Here is a 24980-nt window from a genome sequence, read left to right on the forward strand (position 1 = left end):
ACCAGGAGGGGATCCCCCACCCTGAAGGAGAAAAATAATGTGCTTAGCACTCCTTAGTCTAAGCCACGGGTGGTCAAACTTTTTGTCTCGTGGGCCACATTGGGGTTGCAAAACTGTATGGAGGGCCAGGTAGGGAAGGCTGTGCCTCCTCAAACAGCCTGGCCCCTGCCCCCTATCTGACCCCTCCCACTTCCTGCCCCCCTCAGAACTCCCGACCCATCTAACCCGCCCCTGCTCCTTGTCCTCTAACTGCCACTTTCCCGGGACCCCTTGCCCCTAACCGCCCCCAGAACCCCGCCCCCATCCAAGCCCCCTGCTCCCAGTCCCCTGACTGCTCTTACCCCATCCACACCCCCACCCCTTGACAGGCCCCCCCAGGACCGCACGCCTATCCAACCCCCCTGTTCCCTGTCCCCTGACCCCTATCCACACCCCTGCCCCCTGACAGGCCCCCCAGGACTCCCACGCTTATCCAACCCCCCCGTCCCCCATCCACCCCCCAGAACCTCTGACCCATCCAACCGCCCCCTGCTCCCTGTCCTCTGCCTGCCCCCCCGGGATTCCCCACCCCCCGGCCCTGGTCCCCCTACCATGCCGCTCAGAGCAGCATATCTGGTAGCCGCACCTCCTGGCTGGAGCCAGACACACTCCTGCGCTGCTCGGCAGGAGCTCGCAGCTCTGCCACCCAGAGTGCTGCCCGCGTGGCGGCGTGGCTGCAGGGGAGGGGCCAGGGGCTAGCCTCCCTGGCCGGGAGCTCAAGGGCCGGGCAGAATGGTCCCGTGGGCCAGATGTGGCCCGTGGGCAGTAGTTTGCCCACCTCTGGTCTAGGCAATGCCAATAGAAGTTCTGCCAGTATAAGGCTTGCCGAAAGGGGATCCGAAAGTACTTTCACACTAAACTTGACATTAGCTGGAAAACTCCTTCCCAATTTCTAGGGAAACTACCATAAAACAAAAAAAGTCAAGCCAAATCCTCTTAATGCTCAGTTGTCATCAATTCCTTCTCTGACACTCAATATGAACATTCAAAGATATCAGATGTATCTTTTCTTCTGAAATATTAGTCAACCCTCATGGTTTGCTTTGCAGGTTCAGGACTTCCCAACTTATCATTAGATTGATTAGTAAATATATATAATTAAGGATCAAACCACATACATTATGATTTTGTCATCTACAAATAAATAAAAGTTAGCCACAAGCTGCAACTATATAATTTTGGATTAATTCACCATATTTGCTATACCCACAAATTCTTTCATAAATCATCCATTGCTTAACCACCCACTCACTGCCCTACATTTCCCATTTCTGTTATGTAAATATCATTTCAACATTAAAATACAAAAAGATTAAATTACATTTACAGATTAAAGTTCAATTCTTAGAGAGAGAGGGGAAATACTTCTGGTTGTCCATCTAAATTTTTCCATACTGAACTGACCTGGATTATCTTGACACGTTCATTGATAACCCACAATCTGTAAAACAGTTAGTTTTCCATATCAGCCATTTGGTAACCAACTGGCACAAGCAAAAAGTTGTGCCGGTTTCTTAGTGGGAAGGGTCTTTCAACGTTACACATCTTGCCCAAACACGAGTTTCCCTAGCAAAGTCACAATTGGCAGCAAATAACGTTTAGCAAATGAGGGGGTTTCCCAACCTTCAATTTCCTTCTTTTGGTGAAAACAAATGGAATTTTATTTACTTGCAATGACTGAGAGTCCAAAATAACTCAAACATGTTGAGGAGGTGAAAAGGTACAACACATAAACCAACACCCTGCGAGCCTAAACAATGAAGTTCATAGATTACAAGTCCAAAAGGGACCATTGTGATCATCTTCTAGTCTGGGGTGACCAGACGTCCCGATTTTATAGGGACGGTCTCGATATTTACTTGTTTGTCCCGCGTCCCGACTGATGTTTGGTCGGGACGTGAATTGTCCCGATATTTTGCCCTCCGGCGCACAGGCGGAGGGGGCTCACACCCCCCCGCCCCAACTCAGCCTCCTCCCTCCCCCATTGGATCCCTCCCCAAATTCCCACCCTTGCCCTGCCCCCTCACTGCCCCATTGGATCCCTCCCCAAATCCCCACCTCTTCCCCAAGCACGCTGCATTCTTCTTCCTCCTCCCCCCTCCCTCCCAGGCTTGCGCTAATCAGCTGTATGGCAGCGCAAGTGCTGGAGGAAGGAGGAGAAGCAGGACGTGGCAGGAGTCGGAGCGGAGGCAAGCTGGTGCAGGGGGAAGTAGGGCATGGAGCTGCTGGTGGGTGCTCAGCCCCCACCAATTTTTCCTATGCTCCGGCGGCTCTTGTTTTTTTTTTTTTTCCCCTCCACTGCTGGCTCTTGTTTTTGTTGTTGTTGTTGTTGCTCCGCACCCCCCCCCTCCCCACATCCCAATATTTCACGTCTCTCATCTGGTCACCCTATTCTAGTCTGACCCCCAGTACAAAGCAGGCCATAGAACTTCCCTCAGGTAATTCCTTTTGAACTACAGCAGATCTTTTAAAACAAAATCCAATCTTGATTTTAAAATTGCCAGTGATGGAGAATCCACCATGACCCTCGGTAAATTGTCCCAGTGGTTAATTACCCTCACATCTTATTTCCAGTCTAAATATGTCTAGCTTCAACTTCCTGCCACTGGATCATATTATACCTTTGTCTGCTAGATTGAAGATCCCACAATCAAATATTTGTTCCCCATGTAGGTTGTTACAGAGTTTGGGGGAGACAAGGCCCTGCACCCCTGGCTTTCTGCGATTTACCATGACTTTTAGCCAGCCAGTAAAACAGAGGGTTTATTTAGACAACAGGAACACAGTCCAAGACAGGTCTTGCAGGTACAGACAACAGGACCCCCTCAGTTAGGTTTATTTTGGGGGGGAGCCCAGGGAGGCCAGAGCCCTGTCTGGGCTCCCCTCCATTTTCCCAGCCAGCTCTAAACTGAAAAACCCCCTCCAGCAGTCTCACCCAGCCTTCCCCTGGCTCCTCCCCCAGCCTTTGTCCAGTTTTCCGGGCAAAGGTGTCACCTGGCTGCAACCCCCCTCCTGGCTCAGGTATTATCCCTCAAGTGAAGTCACCCAGTGCTATTCCATCCCCCAATGCAGCCAGCCCCAGTAAAACTCCCCTGCGACATCCCCAGGTCAATCCTCCCCACTCCCTGCTCTGTCACATAGGTACTTACAGACTGCAACTAAGTTACTCCTTAACCTTCTCTTTGTGAACCTAACAAGATTGAGCTCCTTGAGTCTATCACTACAAGGCATGTTTTCTAATCCTATAATCACACTCATGGCTGTTCTTTGAACTCTCTCCAATTTATCAACATCCTTCTTGACTTGTGGGCACCAGAACTGCACACAGTATTCCTGCAGCGGTCACACCAGTGCCAAATACAGAGGTGAAATAACCTCTCTGCTCCTACTCAAAATTCCCCTTTATGCATCCCAGGATCCTATTAGCCTTTTTGGCCACAGCGTCCCAGGAACTCATGTTCAGCTGATTATCCACCATGACCCCCAATTCTTTTTCAGGTTCCCCCATCCCATAAGGATGGCCTACATTCTTTGTTCCTAGATGTGTACATTTACATTTAGCTGAATTAAAATACATATTATTTGCTTGTGCCCAGCTTACCAAGTGATCCAGATTGCTCTGCATCGGTGACCTGTCCTCTTCATTATTTATCACTCCCCCAGTCTTTGTCAGCTGCAAACTTTATGCATCCCAGGATTTCAGTGATCATTTTATATTTTCTTCTAAGTCATTGGTAAAAATATTAAATCTCCAGCTTGATGATAATTCCATTTACAATTACATTTTGCAACCTACCAGTTAGCCAGTTTTGAATCCATTTTACATGTGCTGTTAATTCTGTATCATTCTGGTTTTTTAACCAAAGTGTCATTTCGGTCCAAAAGTGTGGTTAAGCTGCATGCTGTATTGCTACAACTGCCGCTTGATTTACTGCTTTCACCTTGTCATATCACAGGGCCTCAGTTAGTATTGATCAGGTAAACAAGCAGGAGCCTAAAGAAAATAATAAATATATAGTTCAGATAACATGAAAGTGGTTCCTGCATCTGAAGTAATAATTAGATCCTGGGTTAAATAAACTCAAGAGGTTGAAGGCACTAATATAAGGCTAGGGTGCCATTACTACCAAACTGTGCTGCTTCTAATGGCCATCACTCCCCCTTCATTTAAATGGAGTGGGGAGCCGGTGATTGAGCATTCCAAATCTTGAAGCAGTGTGCTCCTGCCGATTGTAATGGGACACCCAGGGAATCATGGGTTGCTAATTTCTCATCTCTTTTCATGTGTCTTTGGTCTTTTTTTTTTTTTAAACCCACTGGGGTGGCAGCATTGCTGTTGCCAGTGTAGGTCGTGATCCTGCAAGGTGCTGAGCACCATGGGTTTCAAGGGCACGCAGCACCTTGTAGCACTGGACCCATTGCAATCAGGGGGCTAGCAGAAAGTGTACCACTGCCTAGTCACCCCTTCAGAGGGTGAAGAATCTACCAGTGCAAGGGGATGTGAAGATTGATAGGTGGGGCAGAAAAGAGGGATTATGAACAAATAGCTACAGTTTTAAAAACCATACCAATTGTGGCACTTTCAGCCCCAGCAATCTATACTCTGAAGGCTCTTCATCAAGAACATGGCTAGAATTTCTTTTTAAAAGGAAATGCAGATTAGCAATATCTCATTACGGGAGTCTGTGATATTGAACCAGTCAATCCGACTTTTGGGTTTTAGAGTAATTTTGTTAAAAACTGCCCTCTGCACTAGCATTTAGGAAGGATTAAGACAGTGCTTAATTTGCACCAGGGCTTGCCAGGGCTGAGCCCTGTCACCGCTAGGCTTGGCAGTTCATAGCCGCGGCACCTCTGGGCTTGCCACATCAGTTATGAAAGTAAAAAAATTGCTTGAGTTCCAGCACCTCTTTCATTACAAATTAAGCACTGGATTAAGAGCATGAAAAGTTTAAATTTTGTAAACCAAGCCCTTTTTTTCAGTCTGGTTAGACACTTCATAAAGGAGAACCATTCCAAATGTTCACTGCCCTACAGCTCTGCTTCATCAACTTGTTTCAAACCTTTGACGTTTTTAAAAGATTACAGTTGATGTTGCAGTATAAAGATTTTATTAGCACAGTTGGAATGTTCACCTAACTCACTTCTGGCTATGCCACTTGTGAGGAATGCAGATCATCTCAGCTGAATGGTAATAAAACCTTTACATCCTGCCAGCTTTGATTCTGCCTATGCCATAGATGTTATAGAAAAACTATTCTAAGACCATTTTAAAATGTTGTTGGGATTGTTTCTTGTCTCCCTGTAGCTATAGAGTCAGAAGCCTTCATTATCATGAGCTTCAGCCTGAGCCCAAACATCGACATAGCAATTTTTAGCCCTGCAGCCTGAATCCCATGAGCCCAAGTCAGCTGCCCTGAGCCAGTCACAGCCACGCTGCAGGTCTTTTATCCCCGTATAGACGTTCAAAGCACAGTATATACCACTTGCGCCTATGCAATTTAAAAGCAAAAATAAAATCATTTAACAATTAAGCCAGTTACACTCTCAAGACTATACTTCAGCATGTGGAATCTTGAATTAGTACAAAAAATAGCTATTCGCTTCTTAAACAGGGCAGCCCAGCATGACGAACCCAGCTCCTTTGCTCCATATTCTGCACTAGCAACGTGTCCATTTTGGGGTGTGATTCAAGGTGTTTATTATCTACAAAACTCTCAGTGGCCCCCTCACTCTATGCCCCACTGCAGCAGCAGCAGCTACATCCCACCAAGAGGTTGTCTTCAAGGCTGAACTCCAGGGGGCAAGCTGCAAGCCATTTCTGATGGAAGGCCCTTGGCTTTGGAATTTTCTCCTTAAGATTCACCAGAGCTCGATTCTGGTAAGTTTGAGGAATCTGAAAAGACACACACACACTGATTTTTTTGATTGGGTGCATAGCCAAAGAGAATTTATCCCACCAATGAGAGACTGTAATACTAACTGATCTGAGCCAATTGTTGGCAATAGCTCTCTTTAATCTTTCCAATATATTGAGCGAGAACAGAGAGAGTGTCGCGCTTTGAGCAGCTCACCTTTCTGGGGGCTGACTTACTGCTTGGGAAAGTGTGGAAGGCAACGTCGAACACTGCTTATGAAGCAAGTCCAGCACAGTGATGGGGGCAGGGACACAATTGCCTTTCCTACACTCAGCAAGGAAACTGTTGCTGGGACACTGGATTGCATGAACTGATTCCATCTCTTGCAACAGTGCAGCTAGCACATCCACATACACTTTACAACCACGGAACCAGTGCATTCAGAGATTTTGAACGCAATCATCTTCCGGTGTCCAGTCCCACAGAAGCAGGGCTTATGGGCACTTACCAATTACAAAACACTGCATTGTGGGATGAGTTAGGAGGAGGGGTTTAATTGCTGTAACTACGATGCTTGTGACTTCCTGTCCAGGCTGGGAAGAAGTCATAGACTGCACCAGCTCAGCCAGACCTAAGCTAGAGACTTTCTCCCAGGTATTGCTGCCAATTATTACAAGAAATGCTGGGACAGCTGTTATGCCTGGATGCCAGCTGTTAAATTCCAAAAATGTGGCAAGCTTCAGGCTTTCAGGGCCAGTGTGCTTGAGGGTCACATCGGAAGTAGACTTCATTGGGGCAGGTTGCACAAAAACTGCTTCTATAAAAGCACCAGTCAGCCCCAAATAAAGGCTTGATCTTGCTCATTCTCTTTCCTTCACTGAAACTAGGCTGCCAGAAAACCCAAACATACTGGGAAACCTTTACAATTGCCACTCCCTTTTTAATATGTTTAAAAAAAAATGTACTGACCATAAAAAAACTAATATTCCTTTCCCTCAAGTAAACTAAGCTCTTAATCACAGGTGCCTCTAATGTGGTGTGAAGCTTATGGAGCAGTCTCTATACCTTGGTGCAGGGTCCCAGAATCAGGTTGATGGGAGATTGGTATAATCTGTCAAAAGATGGCATCTTTTCATGTCCAACACTCCCCGCATTCCCAGCAATGAACCAATCGTCACATGGGCCAGTGGCAAGAGGTCTTCCCTACTGTGCCAGCATGACCCTTAGCTAGCAGTTGTATCTGGCAGGGGGAAGAATATGAGAGAAATGGCATGTAGAGAAAGAAGTCAGTGAGGAAGGGTGCAGGTCAGAACTGGAAAGTTAAGATCAAAAGAGAGAAAGCCCTTGAAGCATGTGAAACCACATTAAACAGAAGCAGAGATGCCCGCGAAGGGGCATGAGCTTTCACTGCCACTTCAGAGAAACTGAAGGAGACACGACTCCCTAAGGAGTCGTCCTCCTCATGTGACTCATGTATGCAGGCTGCCAGGGGCAATGGTGTCACAATGCATCGATCATTGCTCTCTCATGGCCAATTGAACATAAGAATGGCCATACTGGGTCAGACCAAAGGTCCATCTAGCCCAGTATCCTGTCTTCCAACTGGCCAATGCCAGGTACTTCAGAGGGAATGAACAGGCAATCATCAATGATCCATCCCCCTGTTGCCCATTCCCAGCTTCTGGCAAACAGAGGCTAGGGACACCATCCCTGTCCATTAGCCATTGATGGAGCTATCCTCCATGAATTTATCTAGTTCTTTTTTGAACCCTGTTATAATCTTAGCCTTCACAACATCCTCTGGCAAGGAGTTCCACAGGTTGACTGTGCATTGTGTGAAGAAATACTTCCTTTTGTTTGTTTGAAACCTGCTGCCTATTAATTTCATTTGGTGACCCCTAGTTCTTGTGTCATGAGATGTTCTTGTGTTTGCAGATGGTTGATCGTTCTGAGATAGAAAGGAGGGGGTGTGGAACTGCAAATCAGTGAGGAGCAAGTGAGCCTTATCTTAAGCACGTTAAGGCCCTTCAAGACAAATGCTAGAGAAATGCTAGATTTTATAACTATGGTCTATAAAATGGGTGCTTCGGGCAAGTCTTCTCCTGCCCTGGCACTGGGAATGAACAGAGAAAGGAGGCAAGGCATTGTCTACACATGTATCAAAGATAGCCCACAGAATGTTGGCAAGTTATTTTATTTCAGTATTTCCACGCACTCGGTCACAGATCATGCACTAGTCCTTCCCCCTTCCAATCCACAACATCACAGCCTGGGAGAGATGGGGGCATCTCAACGGCTCACTTCATAACATGGGCACCCAGACTCCGTGACACCAGGGGCCACACTAGCAGCTTGCCAGGAGGCAAAGGGCAGCCTTTTTACTAATTGCTTTTAATTTTAAAAATCTTCATATGACTTAAAAGGTTAAAGATTGAGCTCAATGGCAGTAAAAACCTACAGTTGAGCTAGCTGGTCCTCACTCTGCAGTTACAGGGAACACAAAGACAATCTTATACGAGTTGTGTGTGACTTAAGCAATAGCAACACACACCAAGGCATTCACGGAGCCAAGAGTGCAGAACAACAGACTTGGGGCTCTGGACCTGTTACAATCATTTGTCTCCATGGGCTGCACTTCCTTCCCTGAACTGGGGAAGTGGCCACGGGCAGCAATTTTCATATTTTATTCTGGGCATCCTTGCTCTGTACTTTAATTTCATATAGAAAGTAGCCCATGAATGGGTAAGACACAGAAACCCTCCTGGCTATTACTCTCCTCTCAATACAACTAGATTTGTAGTGAATTTTAACACTGATAGATGCCAGCTCGACAACCCTTCCCAGTGGATGCAGATTAGTGTCAACTTCCAGCACCTCCCGCCCTCCTCCACATCCTTCATGCCTCAGCCCTGACTTGATCTAACCACTCTCTGTGGACACATGGTCAGCTCAATCTCTGTGACCCATTATATCTTTGGCCTATGCTGAGACTGCCAACAAGGGGGTGATTGTTGTCAGTTGTGGCAGCTGCCTGCAGGATGAGAGCACCTGGCTCCTTAGGAACCAGGTGGGACCACATCCTTATAGCTAGCTCAGCAGGGAAAAAAGTTTTACATTTCAGAATTAAACAGATGAAGTAAAGAAAGTGACTGAAGTGAAGTGGAACAAAGTCTTGCTGAGAGAGGGAAAAGACACAAATTCAACTTTGGAGCAACAAGAAATGGTCATAAAAACATGAATCATTAGGTTGCCAGAAAGAAACAAGGGTTCACTTACAGTGTCTGTATAAAGATAAGGATCTGACAAGAACAGGGAAGACTTCCGAAGCCAAACCAGACACTGGCTTCCCCCTATTCTTGTCTCACCCTTTTTGTAGGGTTTTGATAATTCCTGACCATGCTATTACTCAGTTATGTCCAGGCCATTGTATTGGAGTCAGCACCAAGTGAGGGGGGTGAGAACACTGCAGAGATGAATGCACAGAGGGAATCCATCCACCCCCTGGTATTTTAATAGCTTTGTTGACCTTCAAGTAGCTAGAGGGAGGGTGAGTTTCCCAGTCCCCCAAGGGACTCAAAGTCTCGCCTGTTTGTGTTTATGGCAGGAAGACTGATACTGGAAGGACAGCAGAGAACAAGAAAGGAAAAGCCTTAAACTCCAGGAACATGAGTGAGGAGCAACCAACACCACACCCAACACTGACTGCTGCAAAAGTTAAAAAATAAAATAATACAAAGTCAATTTGTTAACGCTTTGGAGACTACAGATTTTATATAACACACAGCTTTCCAAGCCTTTGGCTGGCAGCCTAGAAAATAGCAGTAGTCTAGGGGTTAAATAATTTAAAATGTAACATTGCATTATCACTGTATACTGAATACTGTTGGACAAACTGGTTAGACTGGACTGACTGCCTGAGAAAACCTGGCCTAGGATAAATGCACATCCCTAGGATTCATCTTACCAGCACCACCTTTGATTAGAAAATATGGCCTAAGTGTCTCTGCTGGGACTCCACCCCTGAGATTTACATCACAAGCCCCTGCATCACCTTTAAGAGGGAAATAAAATAAGGTCTCAGATCTCTTCTCCTGAGTCTCCACAATTGCAATTCATCTCCTCAGCTTTTGTGTTGCTTTTAAATAGAAGGGTTGGGTGTTAAAAATGGGAAGAGGAAACAACTCCAAAACTGCACGTACACATAATGGTAGTACTTGTCATTCAAGACAGACAGAGCCCCACCATTGTCAGAGGGTGGCAACATGAAGGAAGCTGTGTAGTCCCGAGCAGATAGGTGCTCCATGCCTGCAATGCAGGAGATACAGCTGTGTGGCTGGCCACTCCCTCAAAGCTGTATAATCATCTGGAGACAGGCAGGGAAGTACAGCAGAGAGAGAACGGCACAAAATGGCAGTGGAAGTTGAAATACTGCAGAAATCTAACAGGACCAAACAGAGGAAATGTGAATTATGTGCCCCACTGTCCCAATGACTTTACACTGCAAACGGTGCAAGTTTAACCTGTGGGAACACAGAAAGGAAAATCTACCCCAGCTCTCCCCTTCCTTCCCTTTCTCCCAAAACAGAGATACAGACTCTTCATCTCCTGTTCCCAGTACCTCATTCCTAGATGGCTACTAGGCACTAATACTGCACTTAGTATGTATGGGCCAGATCCTCAGCTGGTGTAATTCAGTGTGGCTTCATCAACTTCAGTGCAGCTTCACCAATTTACACCAGGTGACAATCTGACCCATGTGTGTCTATTGCAAACCCCTCTGTTGTATAAACCTGCTTCCGCCTTTTACCGAGAGTAAAACCACAATGGCATGAGAGAGATGCTATAAGAGAGAAACTGAGAAAATAGCCCCTGTATTCAGCCTCTTACTCTGCACATTTGGGGTCTCACCTTGACTATTCTTGATTTCCAAGGCAATTCCACCAGCAACACCCAATGGATCTTGCCAGGCAGGAATGGCAAACCCCCCCTCTCCTCTGCCTCATGGGGACAGGATGTACATGCACAGTTTCTTCATAGGTTCAGTGGGACCAGCACATACTTGAAGGGGTGGTGCACCTTTGACTGATCACATACACCCAGCTTACCAAGGATGACACTGCTGTTGGACTCCACACTGGCAGAAACATCAGCCATGTGTATACTTCTCCTGCAAGCCTTACACCCCTACATACTGCCTGTACAATCATCATGCAGAGTTTACTCTGTAATACAATCATTGCTATACACAGTCCTATTAAAAAAATCCCAGTTGGGCTGCTATGTACTTCTGGGTCTGAGTGGGAGAGAGAGGAAAGGAAAACAACAAGGTAGGTGAAACAGACAGAAACACATGAGGGAGGGAAAGCCAGACTGTGGGAGAAATGCTAGATGTCAACGATAAGGTTGCTCAAATTGCCATTGGGTTCACTGGCCCAGTTCCACCCACTCTAACATGGAAGTGAAGGGGTTCACTTCCTGCAGCAAGTAGCATAGGGAAAAGAGGGCACAGTGTTTTGGTAGGTTGGAACACCTGCAGCAGGCCTTAAGAACAAACACTGCACAATGGTCCCCCCTCCCCGCCCCCTGCAGTCAACAGATAATAGCTGGGACAGAGAACAGTGGAACTGGACCAGTAGCACCAAGAAATCCAGCGGGAGCACCAACTTCACAGCAGGAAGTATGGGTGGCCTAAAGAAAAAAGATGCGGGGAGAGGGGACATTTAGTAAGAGTCAAAGTCCATCTTGGCCAGACAATCCCAACATCATTCTCCCATGTAAAGTCCCATTACGTCTGCAGCAAGACCTGTGGCTCTGAGAGGGAGCTGTAGAGAGTGTAGCCCAACTCATCCACTTCTTCAGGGGTGAGCTCTGAAAACAAGTTCACCTTGGGATTCAGAGCACTGGGTAAGACCCCAGCCTCCAAGTAGCCAATCAGTCCCTTCAGTGCCTGCAGGAAGCGGTCAGCTAGCACATCTTGGGACCAGTCAGACTCCTCTTGGGCCAGATGCAGGATGACATTGGTGAGCTGGCTGACAGTGAGGCGGCCCAGTGCTGGGTTTGACTTGCACACAGCTTTGAGAATCTTGAGGCACAAGCAACGGCAGCCAGAATCACCTTGGTCCAGGGCCCGCAGGCGAGCTGTCTCTGCTGGCCGCAGGCTCAGTCGCCATAGATTGTCATACTGGGCCAATCGGTGGGGTCTGGCCACCAGGATGGTGTCACCAAGCGTCAGGGATGGCAGGAAGTCAATAAGAAGGTGTCGCTCTGGCTCATACTGGACTTCCAGTGTCAGGGTCTCTGGGGGTGCTGCTGGACGGATCACATAGTCCAGGAGGGACCCAATGGCTGGCCAATTAATGGAGCCTGCCACTACTTTCTCAAAGGTGTCTGCCACAGCCTTGGGGGAGAGGTAGCCCCCCACCACACAGCGGTCCCAGTAGCTGCTCCCACGGGGGAAGTACTCTGGGTTTTCCCGACGCACCAGGCAGAAGCCAGGGATGTTCATGATGGTGTCCTCACCTGGAATGCATGACCACAGGTTCTGCTCCAAGACCAGAGGCACAATGAGCTGAATGTGATCAGCTGTCACTACCTGTCAGGAGAGGGAAAAAAGGGCAAGAGTTAACAGTTGAACCTGCTGGGATATAGCCATCTATCTGCTCACCACACATCTTCCTTCAAACGGGAATCCAAGAGGCTCTAAGTGGGACTCTCTGCCTTCCTTTCATCAGGAAACATGCAGAGGGATAATTCTTCATAATCCAGGGAAAAACTGCAGGGCATAATGAAATCTGGTATTTACTCAGCATTTGCCTGAAAGATCTCTATGCACCTTCTGAACTCAAATGGATATACCAACTACAACATGGATCATTTCACCTACCACTAAAGTGAATCCACCTCTTGGGTACGACATGGCAGTTGTTTCACATACAGCAACATTACGGGACACGAACTGGAGAATAACTGACAAACTGCAGGGAGAGCTTAAGTTGTCAAATCTGAATCATTCCACAACAGAATCTGGCACAGGTGCTAGAGTCAATGCCCCATTCTCTTGAGAAAGGTGTGCTGGGATCTTTAATGACCATATGTGATTAAAACATCAGATTTAAGTTGCATCTGATACGCAGCACTCCAACCAGGAGCATCGATTCAGTGCTGCCTCAGAAGTGATTCACTCACTATAGTCTGTAGCCATTTTTGCATCAAAGTGATCTACAGCAGAGCTTGCTCTCCAGTTCAACTCTGTCATGTATTAACAAAACAAACAAACAAAAAGAGTAGGAAAGGCTTACAGAAATATACAAGAGTTCTGAGGGAAGCAACACATTTGGAGGAGGATGTGCAAGGTAAGTGCTGTGGGGAAGGATAGAGATAGAGAAAAATGGAGATGTGGCAGAGCAGGAAAATACAGAGGGGGCAGAGAAAGAAGGAACTGGAACAAGCAGAAGGGAAAAAACGAAGGTGGTAAAGGGCAGATGTTCCACAGACACAGTCAGAGCTGCATGTCTGTTTTGCAAAAACATCACACAAATGGATTCCCAGGAAATGTGGCATCAGAAGGCTTTTTAAACAGGAATGCTGTGCTGAAGCAGCACACCCAGCAGGGAAGCCTGAAATACCTCTATCCAGTCACCTGCCGCATAATGGATACCACACACTCCAATGAGTTACCTGCAGATCATCATACAGGCTGCCACTGAGGTACATGTCACGCAGGGGCATGTCTGGCAGCTTGGCACGTAGGAAGCTACGCAGCTCAGCGCAGATATCTACAGCTGCCTGCTTGGCCCGGGCCTGCTCTTCTGCTGGGATAGCCACTTTCCTCCGGTAGTAGGCAAAGAGTTTTTCTTGCAGGGACAGACGGAGGCGCGACTTCTTCAATTCTACTTGGCTCCTCTTGGCAGACAGTTTGGGCTTTGCAGGTCGGAACTCATCTGTCAGGCAAGAGAGAGAAATCCCATAATCCCCAACATTTTATTGCTAAATGTTTGACAGAGATAACTTGGCGGCGCTGAAGTGCAGCCCCCTTCAGGGTGGAGTTTAACAGTCATTTTGCAGGCTTTATTATGAGTATCATTGTAGGAGAAAGTTGTGAATAACTTCAACAATAACTACTAAAGGAATTAGGTGGGCAGACAGTAAGTTCCCAGAGTTGAAATTTAACATGAACAATGAGACTAACACCCCATATCTTGCAAAATGAAATGATGTTGATGACTGTAAGTGGGCAGCACCTGTTAAATTTTATCCAAAAGACAGCAACCCTTGCAGCGTAAGTGCCTCTAACATGATGTAGGAACAATGAGAGGACAGAGTACCCCTTCCTGAATCACCAACACCTGAGTTTTTCCTGAAGGGCTCCTACGATGTACTGACAAAGCCCAATGTGGTTTAGCTTCTGAGATCTGATGTGGTTACAGTAATTTAAGGTGGTGGTATGTCTGTCGGGGCTGTATTACCATCATAGATCAGGAGGCAGGCCAGAACAGGTGGGTAAGCAAGAAGAGCTAAGAGACACTGTAGGTCAAGCAGTTATAGGGCTTATGTTGTTTCTGGGGAAAGGGAGAGGATCTCTCTCTCTCAAGCCTTCCATCTGATAGCTAGACCTGAACAGATACCTTCTCAGATCTCATTGATTCAACACTTCTTCATACTGCAGCACTTCTCTCTGGTTGAAATATGAAGCAGCCCTCTCATCACCAGGGGAAATAAAGTACCCCTTCCTCAGGCAGTATTCAAGGAGATAATTTTAAGAGCTGCTGTAATGCCTTTATTCAGCTCCTAGAGGACTCTCCCAACCTTTGGGGGATGACAGAGCCCATTTAATTACTTCAGATGACATAATTCAGCTCTTGACTTGGATGCCCTGCTCATTAAGCTTCTTGCTGCTCCCCCAGTAGCAATGCCAAAGCCATCCTGGAGTTGGCCTGCTTGCGGAAACAGAGATTTGGCACCAGGTAAAGTTCTGTGCCAGGTTATTATTTTGCAGATTCTACATTAAAAACTGGTGATCCTTAGAGGTTGGTTAAAGATCTCAATTTTACCTGGAGAGGGGGTAACAGGATTGAAAGGGCAGCTGCTATAATGCTGAAAGTGTCACACTGCTTCTTACCTGCATCTAAAGCTGAAGGGTCAGTTGGGAGGGTCTGTAGGGAACGGCTCAGATTTGTCTTCATATCCTGGTTCAGTAACCGTGATGAGGACCCCAGCCAGTTTGGCTCCTCCCAGCTTCTCTTTCCTGACTGACTCAAGCGGGTGGGGCTACTGGGAGCACTGATTGCCCTGTCATACATCTGAAATGGCATCACAGAGACACAAGGAGTTACATTTGTTAAGTGCCCCATCCATTAGGAAACAACCAGCCCATATGCCTTCATTGGGTCCTTCCCATCCCCACATTCCTCAGTGTTCATCTCTCTACCCCTCACCCTTGTTACCTTCAGTATCTCTGTTCTAATGTTCCATGCTCCTCCTCCACACAAGTACACCTTCCTTCCCCTCAGACCTCCTCACACTTACTCGTTTGACAGCCAGCGTGGCAATGCCCAGCATGGCAGCTCCGCCCACACCCAACACGAGCCGGGCATTGGAGAGCACAAAATCGATGGCTGTGCCAATGCCGTTGTCATCCTTCTTCCCCTTGCGCTCTCCAGCACCTGCCATCTCACCTTGAGAGGAGAGAACAGATTTGTCAGAACTTTGTACCCCACCAATCTAAACCTCCATCTCCCCAGTCTGTTTCCCACTGTTCTTTGGAAGTTAGGATTTCCCACAACGAATAAGATTAATGGTCCATCTATTTCTATATTTTGCCTCCTACCACACTGGCTCAGACCATGTCTAGTCAGTTTTCTTGCCTCCAACAATGGCCAATGTCAGACTCTCCAGAGAAAGGAAATAAAACCCCTTTCAATGTTCCTAATTACATGGTATTATAGTCATAGGGAAAATTTCTTCAACTCCAGCTCTCAGTTTATGACCTGAAGCATGATGATTAACAGCTCCTGACATTTTACCTGACCTAGGGTCATTATGGAGGCTTTGTACATGAATGTAGTAACCCTCACTCTGGTACTAGCACCTGCAATGCAGCAGCACAGAATGCTGTCCTGGGCAGCAAGAGCTGGGGAAGGGGCTCAGAATCCACCCGAAGGGGGAGTTGTGGGGAAAAAAAAAAAGCTGTTAGAGAAGGAGAAGAATCTAGCTGCTGAGGTAGCAAGTGAACTGGAGTCTGGGTAGAAGGTGAGGTGATAAAATAAAACAACTGGAGAATAAAAGTAGGGGACTGGGAAGTGAGGAGGAGGAAAGAAGGAAAATAGGAAAGGTTTCAGGTCAGGAAAAGCAGGAAAAATATACAGACCTAGGTACGTGAGCAGATACTATTAGAGAAGGGAAGTAGAAGGAAATAAAGTCTACAGACTTACCAGAGAAAATGTATCAAGGGAAAAAAACTGAAAGGAAATATAAAGTGGTGAAAAATGGAATTGATCAAAAAGTTGTTTTAGATGAAAACAGATCCTGAAAACAGTAAACATGACACCCATCCACAAAGGACCTAAAGTATATTAACAGAGACAATGACTATTTGTGCATCTATTGAAGGAATACAGTTGAAAGGTGACTAATGGCCAAGTGAGAGCCCTCTAGGTCAGGGGTTCTCAAACTATGGGTCGGGACCCCTCAGGGGATCGTGAGGTTATGATGTGGGGGGTCATGAGCTGTCAGCCTCCACCCCAAACCCTGCTTTGCCTCCAGCATTTATAATAGTGTTAAATATATTTTAAAAAGTGTTTTTAATTTATAAGGGGGGTTGCACTCAGAGACTTGCAGTGTGAAAGGGGTCACCAGTACAAAAGTTTGAGAATCAGTGCTCTAGGTGAAGAAACCCTGCTTGTGGATAAACTCGATGGAAAGAGGTACAGCCACAGGAACAACAAATTTAAGGAGTGCTCCAAACCAAGGGGAAGCAAGAACAGGACAGCAAGAGTGGAGTTGGACCTACAGCCAAGGAGAGGAAAAGTTGATTCTTCCCTGAAGTGACGCAGTATACTGTTAAATAATCTCTTGTTCTTTTTAATAAAAACGTATTTGGTACTAACTGCATGGAGTAAGGAAGAATAATGTGTACAAGTTCCCAAAGGTTAATGAGTTGGTAACAGTTTATTATTACAAGTAGTCTTTGGTAACGTTCTATATTATTTATGTTCCTGGTAAAATTTGGGGTTCTCCCTTATAAAATTCTAAAAATTTAAAATGATTCCTTTTGTCTTGGTTTGCCTCTGCCTCTCCTCAGTTAGCACAGTCTAGCTGGATTACCACATAACTATCTAATGCTTTTTAAAAATCTCACTAACATATTTGCCTCAGTTATGTCTTGCAATAGTGATTTTTATATGTTAATTATATGTTAAACCATATTACCTTTTATGTCTTTTCCCTTTAACCAGCTGAATACTGTACTAGGGGACTGGCCTCTCTGCCTTTATACAAAGATCATATGCAATGTAACTCTAAACGTTCTCATTCAGGGATACTCAAACTTCATTCAGCCTGCCCAGGCCCACTCCACCCAGGTGGGGGGGCGGGGGGGAGGGGGGGGGGAGGAGCCAAAACCCCACCGCCCTGGACCAAAGCCAAAGGACTTCAGCCCCAGGCACAGGGCCTGTAACCTGAGTCCTACCACCCAGGGCTTCAGCTTTGGCCCCAGGCAGTGGGCCACAGCAAGTCTAAGCCACCCCTGGTGACCCCATTAAAATGGGATCACAACCCACTTTGGGGTCCTGACCCACAGTTTGAGAACCACTGTTCTCATTCATATGCACGTCTAATTTTGAATCCTACTAAATTATTGGCTTCAATAGTAGATAATGGCAATAAATTCCACTGCTTAATTATGTGTTTAAAAAGTATTTTCTTTAATCGCTTTTAAACTTGCTATTTTTCAGATTCATCAAGGATGTATCTGCACTAGGGAAATTTTCAAAACTATTTTAAAGCCAGTTCTGCTATACTGACTTTAGAACTGGCTAAAGGCACACTATTCACCAAGTTTTAGGCAGTTTAGAATGGCCACACTTGTTCTTCTGAACCAGTTCCCAAAATCACTTTAAACTCCAAGAACTCAAGAAAGATGGTCACTGAGCTGATGAGTTTGCAACTGAATTACTTTTGGTCACTATACAGAAGATGTAGCAATTGTCCACAGCGGTACCACTAAAACAGTGGCTCTCAACCAGTAAATAGTCTGGGTATGAAGGCCCTGGGGCAGAGCTATAATTAGACATTTTAGTGCCCAGGGCAAGCAAGCATATTTGCACTCCCTACCAGAGGTGATGTGGGAGTGGACCATATGGAGTCACGTTCCCCCACCTCCCAGATTTTTTGGTTGCACCCCTCAACACAGACAAGCTGGGTGGCCTGCTGAGGTGAGTCGAGATGGAGGTGGCGCACCTTCCCCGAGATTTGCTGTGTGGGGCTGACCCGAGCTGTCCTCACAGCTTTGTGCCGTGGGCAGCTGCCCCGCTCTTGCTACGGCCATGCCCTGGGGTGGTTTTGGTCATATCCTACCCCTGGGGGAGGCTGGATCCTGCCGAACACTTAACCCACAGTGGTGGCTGCTTCTGTGGGGGTGTCTGGGCTTGACTCTCTGCTCTGGCCGTTGCAAACTCCAGGGTTGCAGCCCTGCTCAGGTTTATCCCCATGATCCCAGCTCTACCAAATTTGTACGAGTTGCGTTGTGACCTGGCTCATGTGATTGCAGTACAGTTCACTCAAATTTGGCCTAACCAGACTTCCATCATGACAGCTGGGCCAAACCTGAGTGGAACTGGAACCCGAGGCTGCAGTGCTTAGAGCAGGGAGGAGAGTCCAACCAGCCCTGTGGGATGGCTGCCACATGACCCTTTGAAACATTCTAGCGACCCAATTTTGGGTCCCTACTCGTGGGTTGAGAAACCCTGCAATAAAACAAACAACAACAAGTAACCTACCTAAGGCTTAATGCATCTGTGAGGGGAACACGGGAGCACTGCCTGTACGGATGGATATTCAGGCACCTTCTGGACTTTCTTCTTCAAGTTCGTGCTGGGCAGAAGATATTACCCATCTGTCCAGGAAGATTAACGGTTTTGCAAGGAGAGAAAAAGGAAGCAAGATAAAAGCAGGGGGAGGCAAAGACTCTAAACCAACCCTCCCAGTCTACTGTGCAGGAAGGCCTGTCCCTTCTCCAGTTGTCTCTCTCTGTCTTCAAGCCGTTCCAGTTGCTGGTTCTTGCGGAACTCACGCCGGATCGAGGCGAGGTAGAAATCACGGTCGGTGTAGCGTAGACCACGGCCCTGGCGCAGCAGAGCGCGATAGAGGTTCAGCACTGCCTCACGGGACCACGCTGCCATGGGGGACAGATGCAGGAGAAGGCAAACTGAAGAAAAATAGATGAGTGAAAGTCAACATTTGTTTCCCAGTTGTGTTTCACTACCTCCCCCCTGCAAGTCTCCCTGATACTTTCTTCACAAGCCACTAGGAAAGGGGAACCTAGGGGGATGGATTTCCACCAGAGAAGGAGAGGGAAACTTAGTGCAGAGCTAAACTACTGGGGGGCAGAGAACAACCTCACCCTATCTGCCAGCAAAGCAGAAAGAGGCAATAACACAAAACAGAGACACTGTAAAAGCCCCCTAAGCACGACACTATCCCTCCCCCCCCGCACCGAGACTCCCTGTCTCCGCCCGGGCTTCCCCTGCCAGGCTCTGTAAGGAGGCGGGCGGACCCCTGTGCGGGCTGAGGAAGGGCCCCAGGGAGCAGCGCGGGGCGGGATCCCTTGGGCGGACGAATCCGCTGGAAAAGGGTTTGGGGGAAGGAGGGGGCCGGGCTCGCTGCGGGGCGGGGGGGGGCTGGCCCGGGACCCCGCTCCCCTCACACTCACCCAGGAAGCAGGAGCTGTTTCTCGGTCCCTCACTGTCGCCTGGTCCCGCTTCTGGGCGTCAGCACCGCCCACCCCCCAGCACCGCTTCCCCGGGGTCACCCAGCAACATGGCCGCTTCGCTTCCGGGGCGCGACCCCTGGCGGCCAACCAGCGAGAGCGAGCGGGAGCATAGATTGTACGCGCCGGGAGGGCGAACTTCCGCTCGTCGCGGCGCGAGGCAGGGAAGGGCGCTCAGGGCTGCCCCCATCAGACCGGCGGTGCAGTACGGAAAGCGAGCGGGGACAGCTTGGAATCCCTCCTTAGTCCTTCCCCTCCGGCGGTGGGACGTGGCAGAGCCCAGACCTGTCCTGAGCGGCGTGGCACGTCACTGGCGCGTGGGCAAGCCCTAGCGGGAAGCGAAGAGCTCACGCGCGTGCACCTCCCTGCAGATCTCACTGGGCTGTCAGGCTCAGGCTCAGACCTTATTGTCACTTCCTATGTATTGATTTAGTGTTTCCTACTCTACACTGGAAGAGCGCCAGTCCAGTTCTCTGCCTGCCCTGGATCATTTTTGTGACGTGCCCCGTATAAACAAACAGACTCATTAATTATCCTAAGATCAAATCAGATAGTACAACAAATTGATTAGCAAATTCTTAAGATTCAGATCCCTTATAATTTGGTGTTTGTTGAGGTGTGGGTGGGGTGCTGGTAGGGTGCCATAAATTTGCATGTGGATTTAGTTTTTGATCCTCTAATGCTTTGTGGTTAAGGAAGGGAGTGTTTGTTGCTTTGGTTAAGATGGCAGCAAAAGGTCAACGTTCTTTTTTTATATGTTCCGTTCTGAAATTACTCTTGGGCAAGTCCCAGTGTGCGCAATATGTACTTTCAAAACTGCAGCTGAAGGATTGCTGTTGAAGTCTTGCTCTAGCTTGTGTTGAAAAAAGTGCAGTTCTGCTCTGAAAAGTGACTTTGTACAAATTGTGTGAGAGGGCTCCATGTTTATTGTCTCTCTTTAGGTCCAATATAAATATATGCTCAGTTTATAATAAAGATTTTTTTAAATTGCCTTTGCCTCCCCTTTTTCCCTTATGTTGAATATATAAAGATATTTAACTAATTATATATAAGATTATTTGCTTCCTTTTATTTTTTTCTTGCTTTTTAAAATATTAGAAATATCAGTAACTAAGTCAGGGTTGGTTGGTTTGTTTTCAGTGGAGAACTTCTGGGGGTTGCCAGATATGCTTATTGTGAACTCTCAAACCTTAACTGAAAGGCTAGGAGTGTTGACACTTTTACAAAATAATCCTTTCAGCCAAATGTTTGTTAGGCATTAGAGGTAAATATGTGTAATTTTAAACAGTCTGACTTTAAAACCATTCCCCCTCTCAGCCTGTTATCTTTTGTAATGTCAGAACTTCACTAGTTCTCCAGGTACCTACGGCTCTGTCTACACTAGGGAAATTTTGCAAGCCATTCCTAACACTGATTCAGCTCCACCAGTGTTAGCAATGTTGGGAGCCCTAGTGTCCACAAGCCAGTAGCTGCTATTACTGTTTAAAGCACTATGTTGATTAGACCTGCTCATCAAGTGAGAGTCACAATTAACAGCTCTTTCTGTAATTCTGTCTAGAAATATACTTCCCATTTAAACCTTCCCATTGAACAAAACACTCAATTTAATATTTTTCTTTAAATGCTTCTAGGATATTCCTATACTTTACGTATACAAATGCCAATACAGAAAATATGGCTTCACGTTCAACAGCAACCCTACATTGGCTACACCAAAATGCTGCTGTAATGTAGATGAGGCTCCAGAGTTCATGTCCCAAATGGCTTTTTGTATTCCTTTCACATGGATTGCTTCTGAAAGCAGAGCACTCTCTACCCCGTACAGTAGGGGAAGGAAAAGTTAAACAAAACATTTAGCAACAATCTTTTCCATCTCTCTAAATGCATGCAAATACCGTTGCTGGTGATAGCCTCTAAATCTGTTATTAATTTCTAGAGCTCTCTGTGGATACAAAATCTGTATCCGCATCTGATCAGCGATCTGCGGATATCCACAAATTTGCAGGGCTCTATTAATTTCTCCCTCTCTGTTCAATATGCTGTCTTCTATGTGAATGGCCAAGGTCAACCAAAAACCTAATGACTCCCCACATAATCTAGTTACCTCTTTTTCTTAAAGAGGTTTAAAAAATCTTGACCATTTATAACAAAAAAATAATTCCACTTCATTAATAAACATCTTACTTAGCTGTGCCCTTGTAAAAAAGCAAGGAGGTATACATTTGAAGAACCCAGGGTAATTGATTAATCCTTCCAGCTCTTTAAATCCTAGCATAAGTACATTTTTTCAACAAGTCCTAATGTTCTAGCTAATGTGTAGGGCCCCAAATAAACAAACCGCTTACACATGTTTTTAACTTTAAGCAGATGAGTGATCCCATTGCTGTTCAGCAAAGCACTTAAGGACACTGGTGGTATTTAAGCACATGCTTACAGTTAGGCATGTGTTTGAGTGCTAGGGATGGGATTGCTTATGTGCTTTTAAATACACCTCCACCCCGATATAATGCTGTCCTCGGGAGCCAAAAAACCACGTTATATCAAACTTGCTTTGATCCGCTAGTGTGCGCAACCGCCCCGGGAGCACTGCTTTACTTATGTGCATAAGGCTTTGATTCAGCAAAGCATGTAGGCACTTTCTTAAGTCTCATTGTCTTCAATAGGCCTTAAGCATGCATTTAAGTACTTGGCTGAAGTGGGACCTATGTGCACCACTGCCCTGTACTGAATATAGATCTGGGCAAGTAAGCGAGAGTGTTCTCTGTGTGATTTCAGGTTGTCCTTTATTGGCTGGCTCACCATGGAGATGAGTCCTGAAAAGGTCACTCATGGAAAGTCTCTTCTAGCTCACAAGGTAGAGGCTTGTGCTTTTTGGAGCAGCAGGTCTTGAGTTGTATTTTAGGGATTGTTAAAACTCTGTTCTCTAAACATAATAAAAAACATATAATTAAAAAATAAAAAAAAGTCATATATATATCCACATAATGTTCTTAAAGTAATAGATAAATTAAAATGGCATAGGGTTATAATAAAATACCTTATACTAGAGGTAATAAAATATACAAGAGAACTTTTGACCCAATCAAATCTAATTTGTCAAACTGTCATGCTAAATTTCCATTAGCCTAAATTATACTGTACATTTTTCTTTTTCTTTTCCCCTGTTAAGGTGGGAAGATTGCTGGACCTCATGATGATCGTTTACTTTAAGTTCAATCCATATTAAGATTGATAAGAAACAGGATAGAAGATAATGTTGAAAATTTAATCAATACTATGCTCACTGTGGTTACTCTACCTCTGAATGGAGATAGCAGGAATAGAAAGTGGACAGTGAAAATGCTCAGATATATAAAAAAACTTCCACAGGAGGAGAAATTGAAAAAATTGAGACTGTTTGTAGAGAAGAGACAAATAAGAGGGGAGATGACAGAGATATGCAGAATGATTAATGGTATAAAGAAGGTAAATTATGTGCTCATAGTAATCCTCTCTCAACAGGGAGACTTCATTGAAACTGGAAAGCAACCTGATAAAAGGGAATACAGTTTTACAAAAGGCATAATTCTCTTATTTGGTTCTATTCAATGTCTCCATAAATGATCTGAATAATGGCAATGAGAGTACACTTAAAGTTTGTGGACAATACTAAGCTGGGAGGGGTTGCAATCATTTTGGAGGTCCGAATTAGAATTCAAAATGATCTTGACAAACTTGAGAAATGGTCTGGAATAAACAGGATTAAAATCAATAAGGACAAATGCAAAATACTACACTTAAGAAGGAATACTCAGTCACACAAATGGGAAATGACAGCCTAGGAAGGAATGCTGCAGAAAAGGATCTGGAGGTGATAGTGGACCACAAACTAAGTATGGATCAACAATGTAACACTGTTGCAAAAAAAACAACATCGTTTTGGGATGTATTAGCAGGAATGTTGTAAGCAAGACACAAGAAATAATTCCTCCACTCTACTCAGCACGAATGAGGCCTCAGTTGGAATATTGTGTCCAGTTCCAGGCGCCACACTTCAGGAAAGATGTGGACAAATTGGAGAAAATCCAGAGGAGAGCAACAAAAATTGTTAAAGGCCTAGAAAACATGACCTACAAGGAAGGATTAAAAAATTGGGTTTGTTTATTCTGGAGAAAAAAACACAACAGGGAGATGATAACAATCTTCAAGTACATAGAAGGCTGTTATAAAAAGGAGGGTGATAAATTGTGCTCCTTATCCACCAAGGACAGGACAAGAAGCAATGGGCTTAAATTGAAGCAAAGATTATTTAGGTTAGACATTAGGAAAAACTTCCTAACTGTAAGGGTAGTTGAGCACTCTAGAACTAATTACCTAGGGATATTGTGGAATCTCTGTCAGAGGTTTTTAAGAACAGCTAAGACAAATACCTATCAGGGATAGTCTAGATAATATTTAGTCCTGCCTATTGAGGTCCGTTCCAGCCCTACATTTCTATGATTCTATAATTAACCTGTGAAACTCACTGCCAAAAGATATGGATATGGCCAAGAGTTTAGTAGGATTCTAATTGGGATTGGGCATTGATATCGGATAATGAGACCGTCCACAGTTACATTACATAGGATAAAAAAAAGTCATGAGGGATATAAGCCCTTATACTTCTGGGAATAAGCTAACCACTGGCTGGTTCTTGCTCACATGCTCAGGCCCTAACTGAACACCATATGTGGGGTCGAGAAGCAATTTCCCCCCAGGTTAGATTGGCAGGGACCTTGAGGGTTTTTCACCTTCCTCTGCAGCGGTGTGGGTGCAGGTCACTTGCCAGGATTATCTGGGTATATCTCACATAATCATTTCCCTACCTTTGTGGGGGACTCAGGCACTGGTGCACTTTGCTCTCTGCCTGTGGCACATAATAGTCTAGTTTCTTGTGGGCTGTAATAATTTTCAGTAGTTGGGTTTAGTGTGCAAGAGCTGGGTAATGTGGGTGGCTTCTGATATATGGGTCAGAATGAATGATCTGGTGGTCCCTTCTGGTCTTAAACTCTATGACACTATGACTGAGAAGAGATAGACAGAAACTTCCACTATGGGGAGGTTTTTCCATAATTGTTCAC

General features: G+C 45.8%; 2 protein-coding genes across 3 annotated transcripts; both read right to left on the minus strand.

Moving 5' to 3' along the window:
* Positions 1-8078: 8078 nt before the first annotated feature.
* Positions 8079-19031, minus strand: MIEF1 (mitochondrial elongation factor 1). 2 transcript variants are annotated; one of them, XM_005302534.4, is made up of 6 exons: positions 18893-19031; positions 16328-16354; positions 15423-15571; positions 15016-15196; positions 13575-13837; positions 8079-12489 (listed from the first exon to the last, which is right to left on the minus strand). In XM_005302534.4, the coding sequence occupies exons 3-6, from the start codon at positions 15564-15566 to the stop codon at positions 11683-11685; spliced, it is 1395 nt and encodes a 464-aa protein (XP_005302591.2). In that variant the 5' UTR covers positions 15567-15571; positions 16328-16354; positions 18893-19031; the 3' UTR covers positions 8079-11682. The 2 variants fall into 2 exon arrangements, with proteins under 2 accessions (XP_005302591.2, XP_005302590.2); XM_005302533.5 differs by lacking the exon at positions 16328-16354.
* A 50-nt stretch (positions 19032-19081) lies between these two features.
* Positions 19082-19294, minus strand: LOC122172498 (mitochondrial ribosome and complex I assembly factor AltMIEF1). Its single transcript, XM_042843533.2, has one exon. The coding sequence runs from the start codon at positions 19292-19294 to the stop codon at positions 19082-19084; it is 213 nt and encodes a 70-aa protein (XP_042699467.1).
* Positions 19295-24980: the final 5686 nt, after the last annotated feature.

This window comes from Chrysemys picta, chromosome 1, assembly GCF_011386835.1.
Source record: "Chrysemys picta bellii isolate R12L10 chromosome 1, ASM1138683v2, whole genome shotgun sequence".
In the NCBI taxonomy this organism is placed as follows: domain Eukaryota; kingdom Metazoa; phylum Chordata; order Testudines; family Emydidae; genus Chrysemys; species Chrysemys picta.

What these genes read in the sequence shown, in the direction of transcription:
- MIEF1 (XM_005302533.5), bottom strand. Translation starts at nt 15,566, where the DNA reads ATGGCAGGTGCTGGAGAGCGCAAGGGGAAGAAGGATGACAACGGCATT. An exon ending in CCCTTCAGCTTTAGATGCAG is followed by an intron (nt 13,838 to 15,015) that starts GTAAGAAGCAGT and finishes CTTGCCTGACAG; the next exon opens with ATGAGTTCCGACCTGCAAAG. An exon ending in GCCTGTATGATGATCTGCAG is followed by an intron (nt 12,490 to 13,574) that starts GTAACTCATTGG and finishes CTCTCCTGACAG; the next exon opens with GTAGTGACAGCTGATCACAT.
- LOC122172498 (XM_042843533.2), bottom strand. Translation starts at nt 19,294, where the DNA reads ATGGCAGCGTGGTCCCGTGAGGCAGTGCTGAACCTCTATCGCGCTCTG.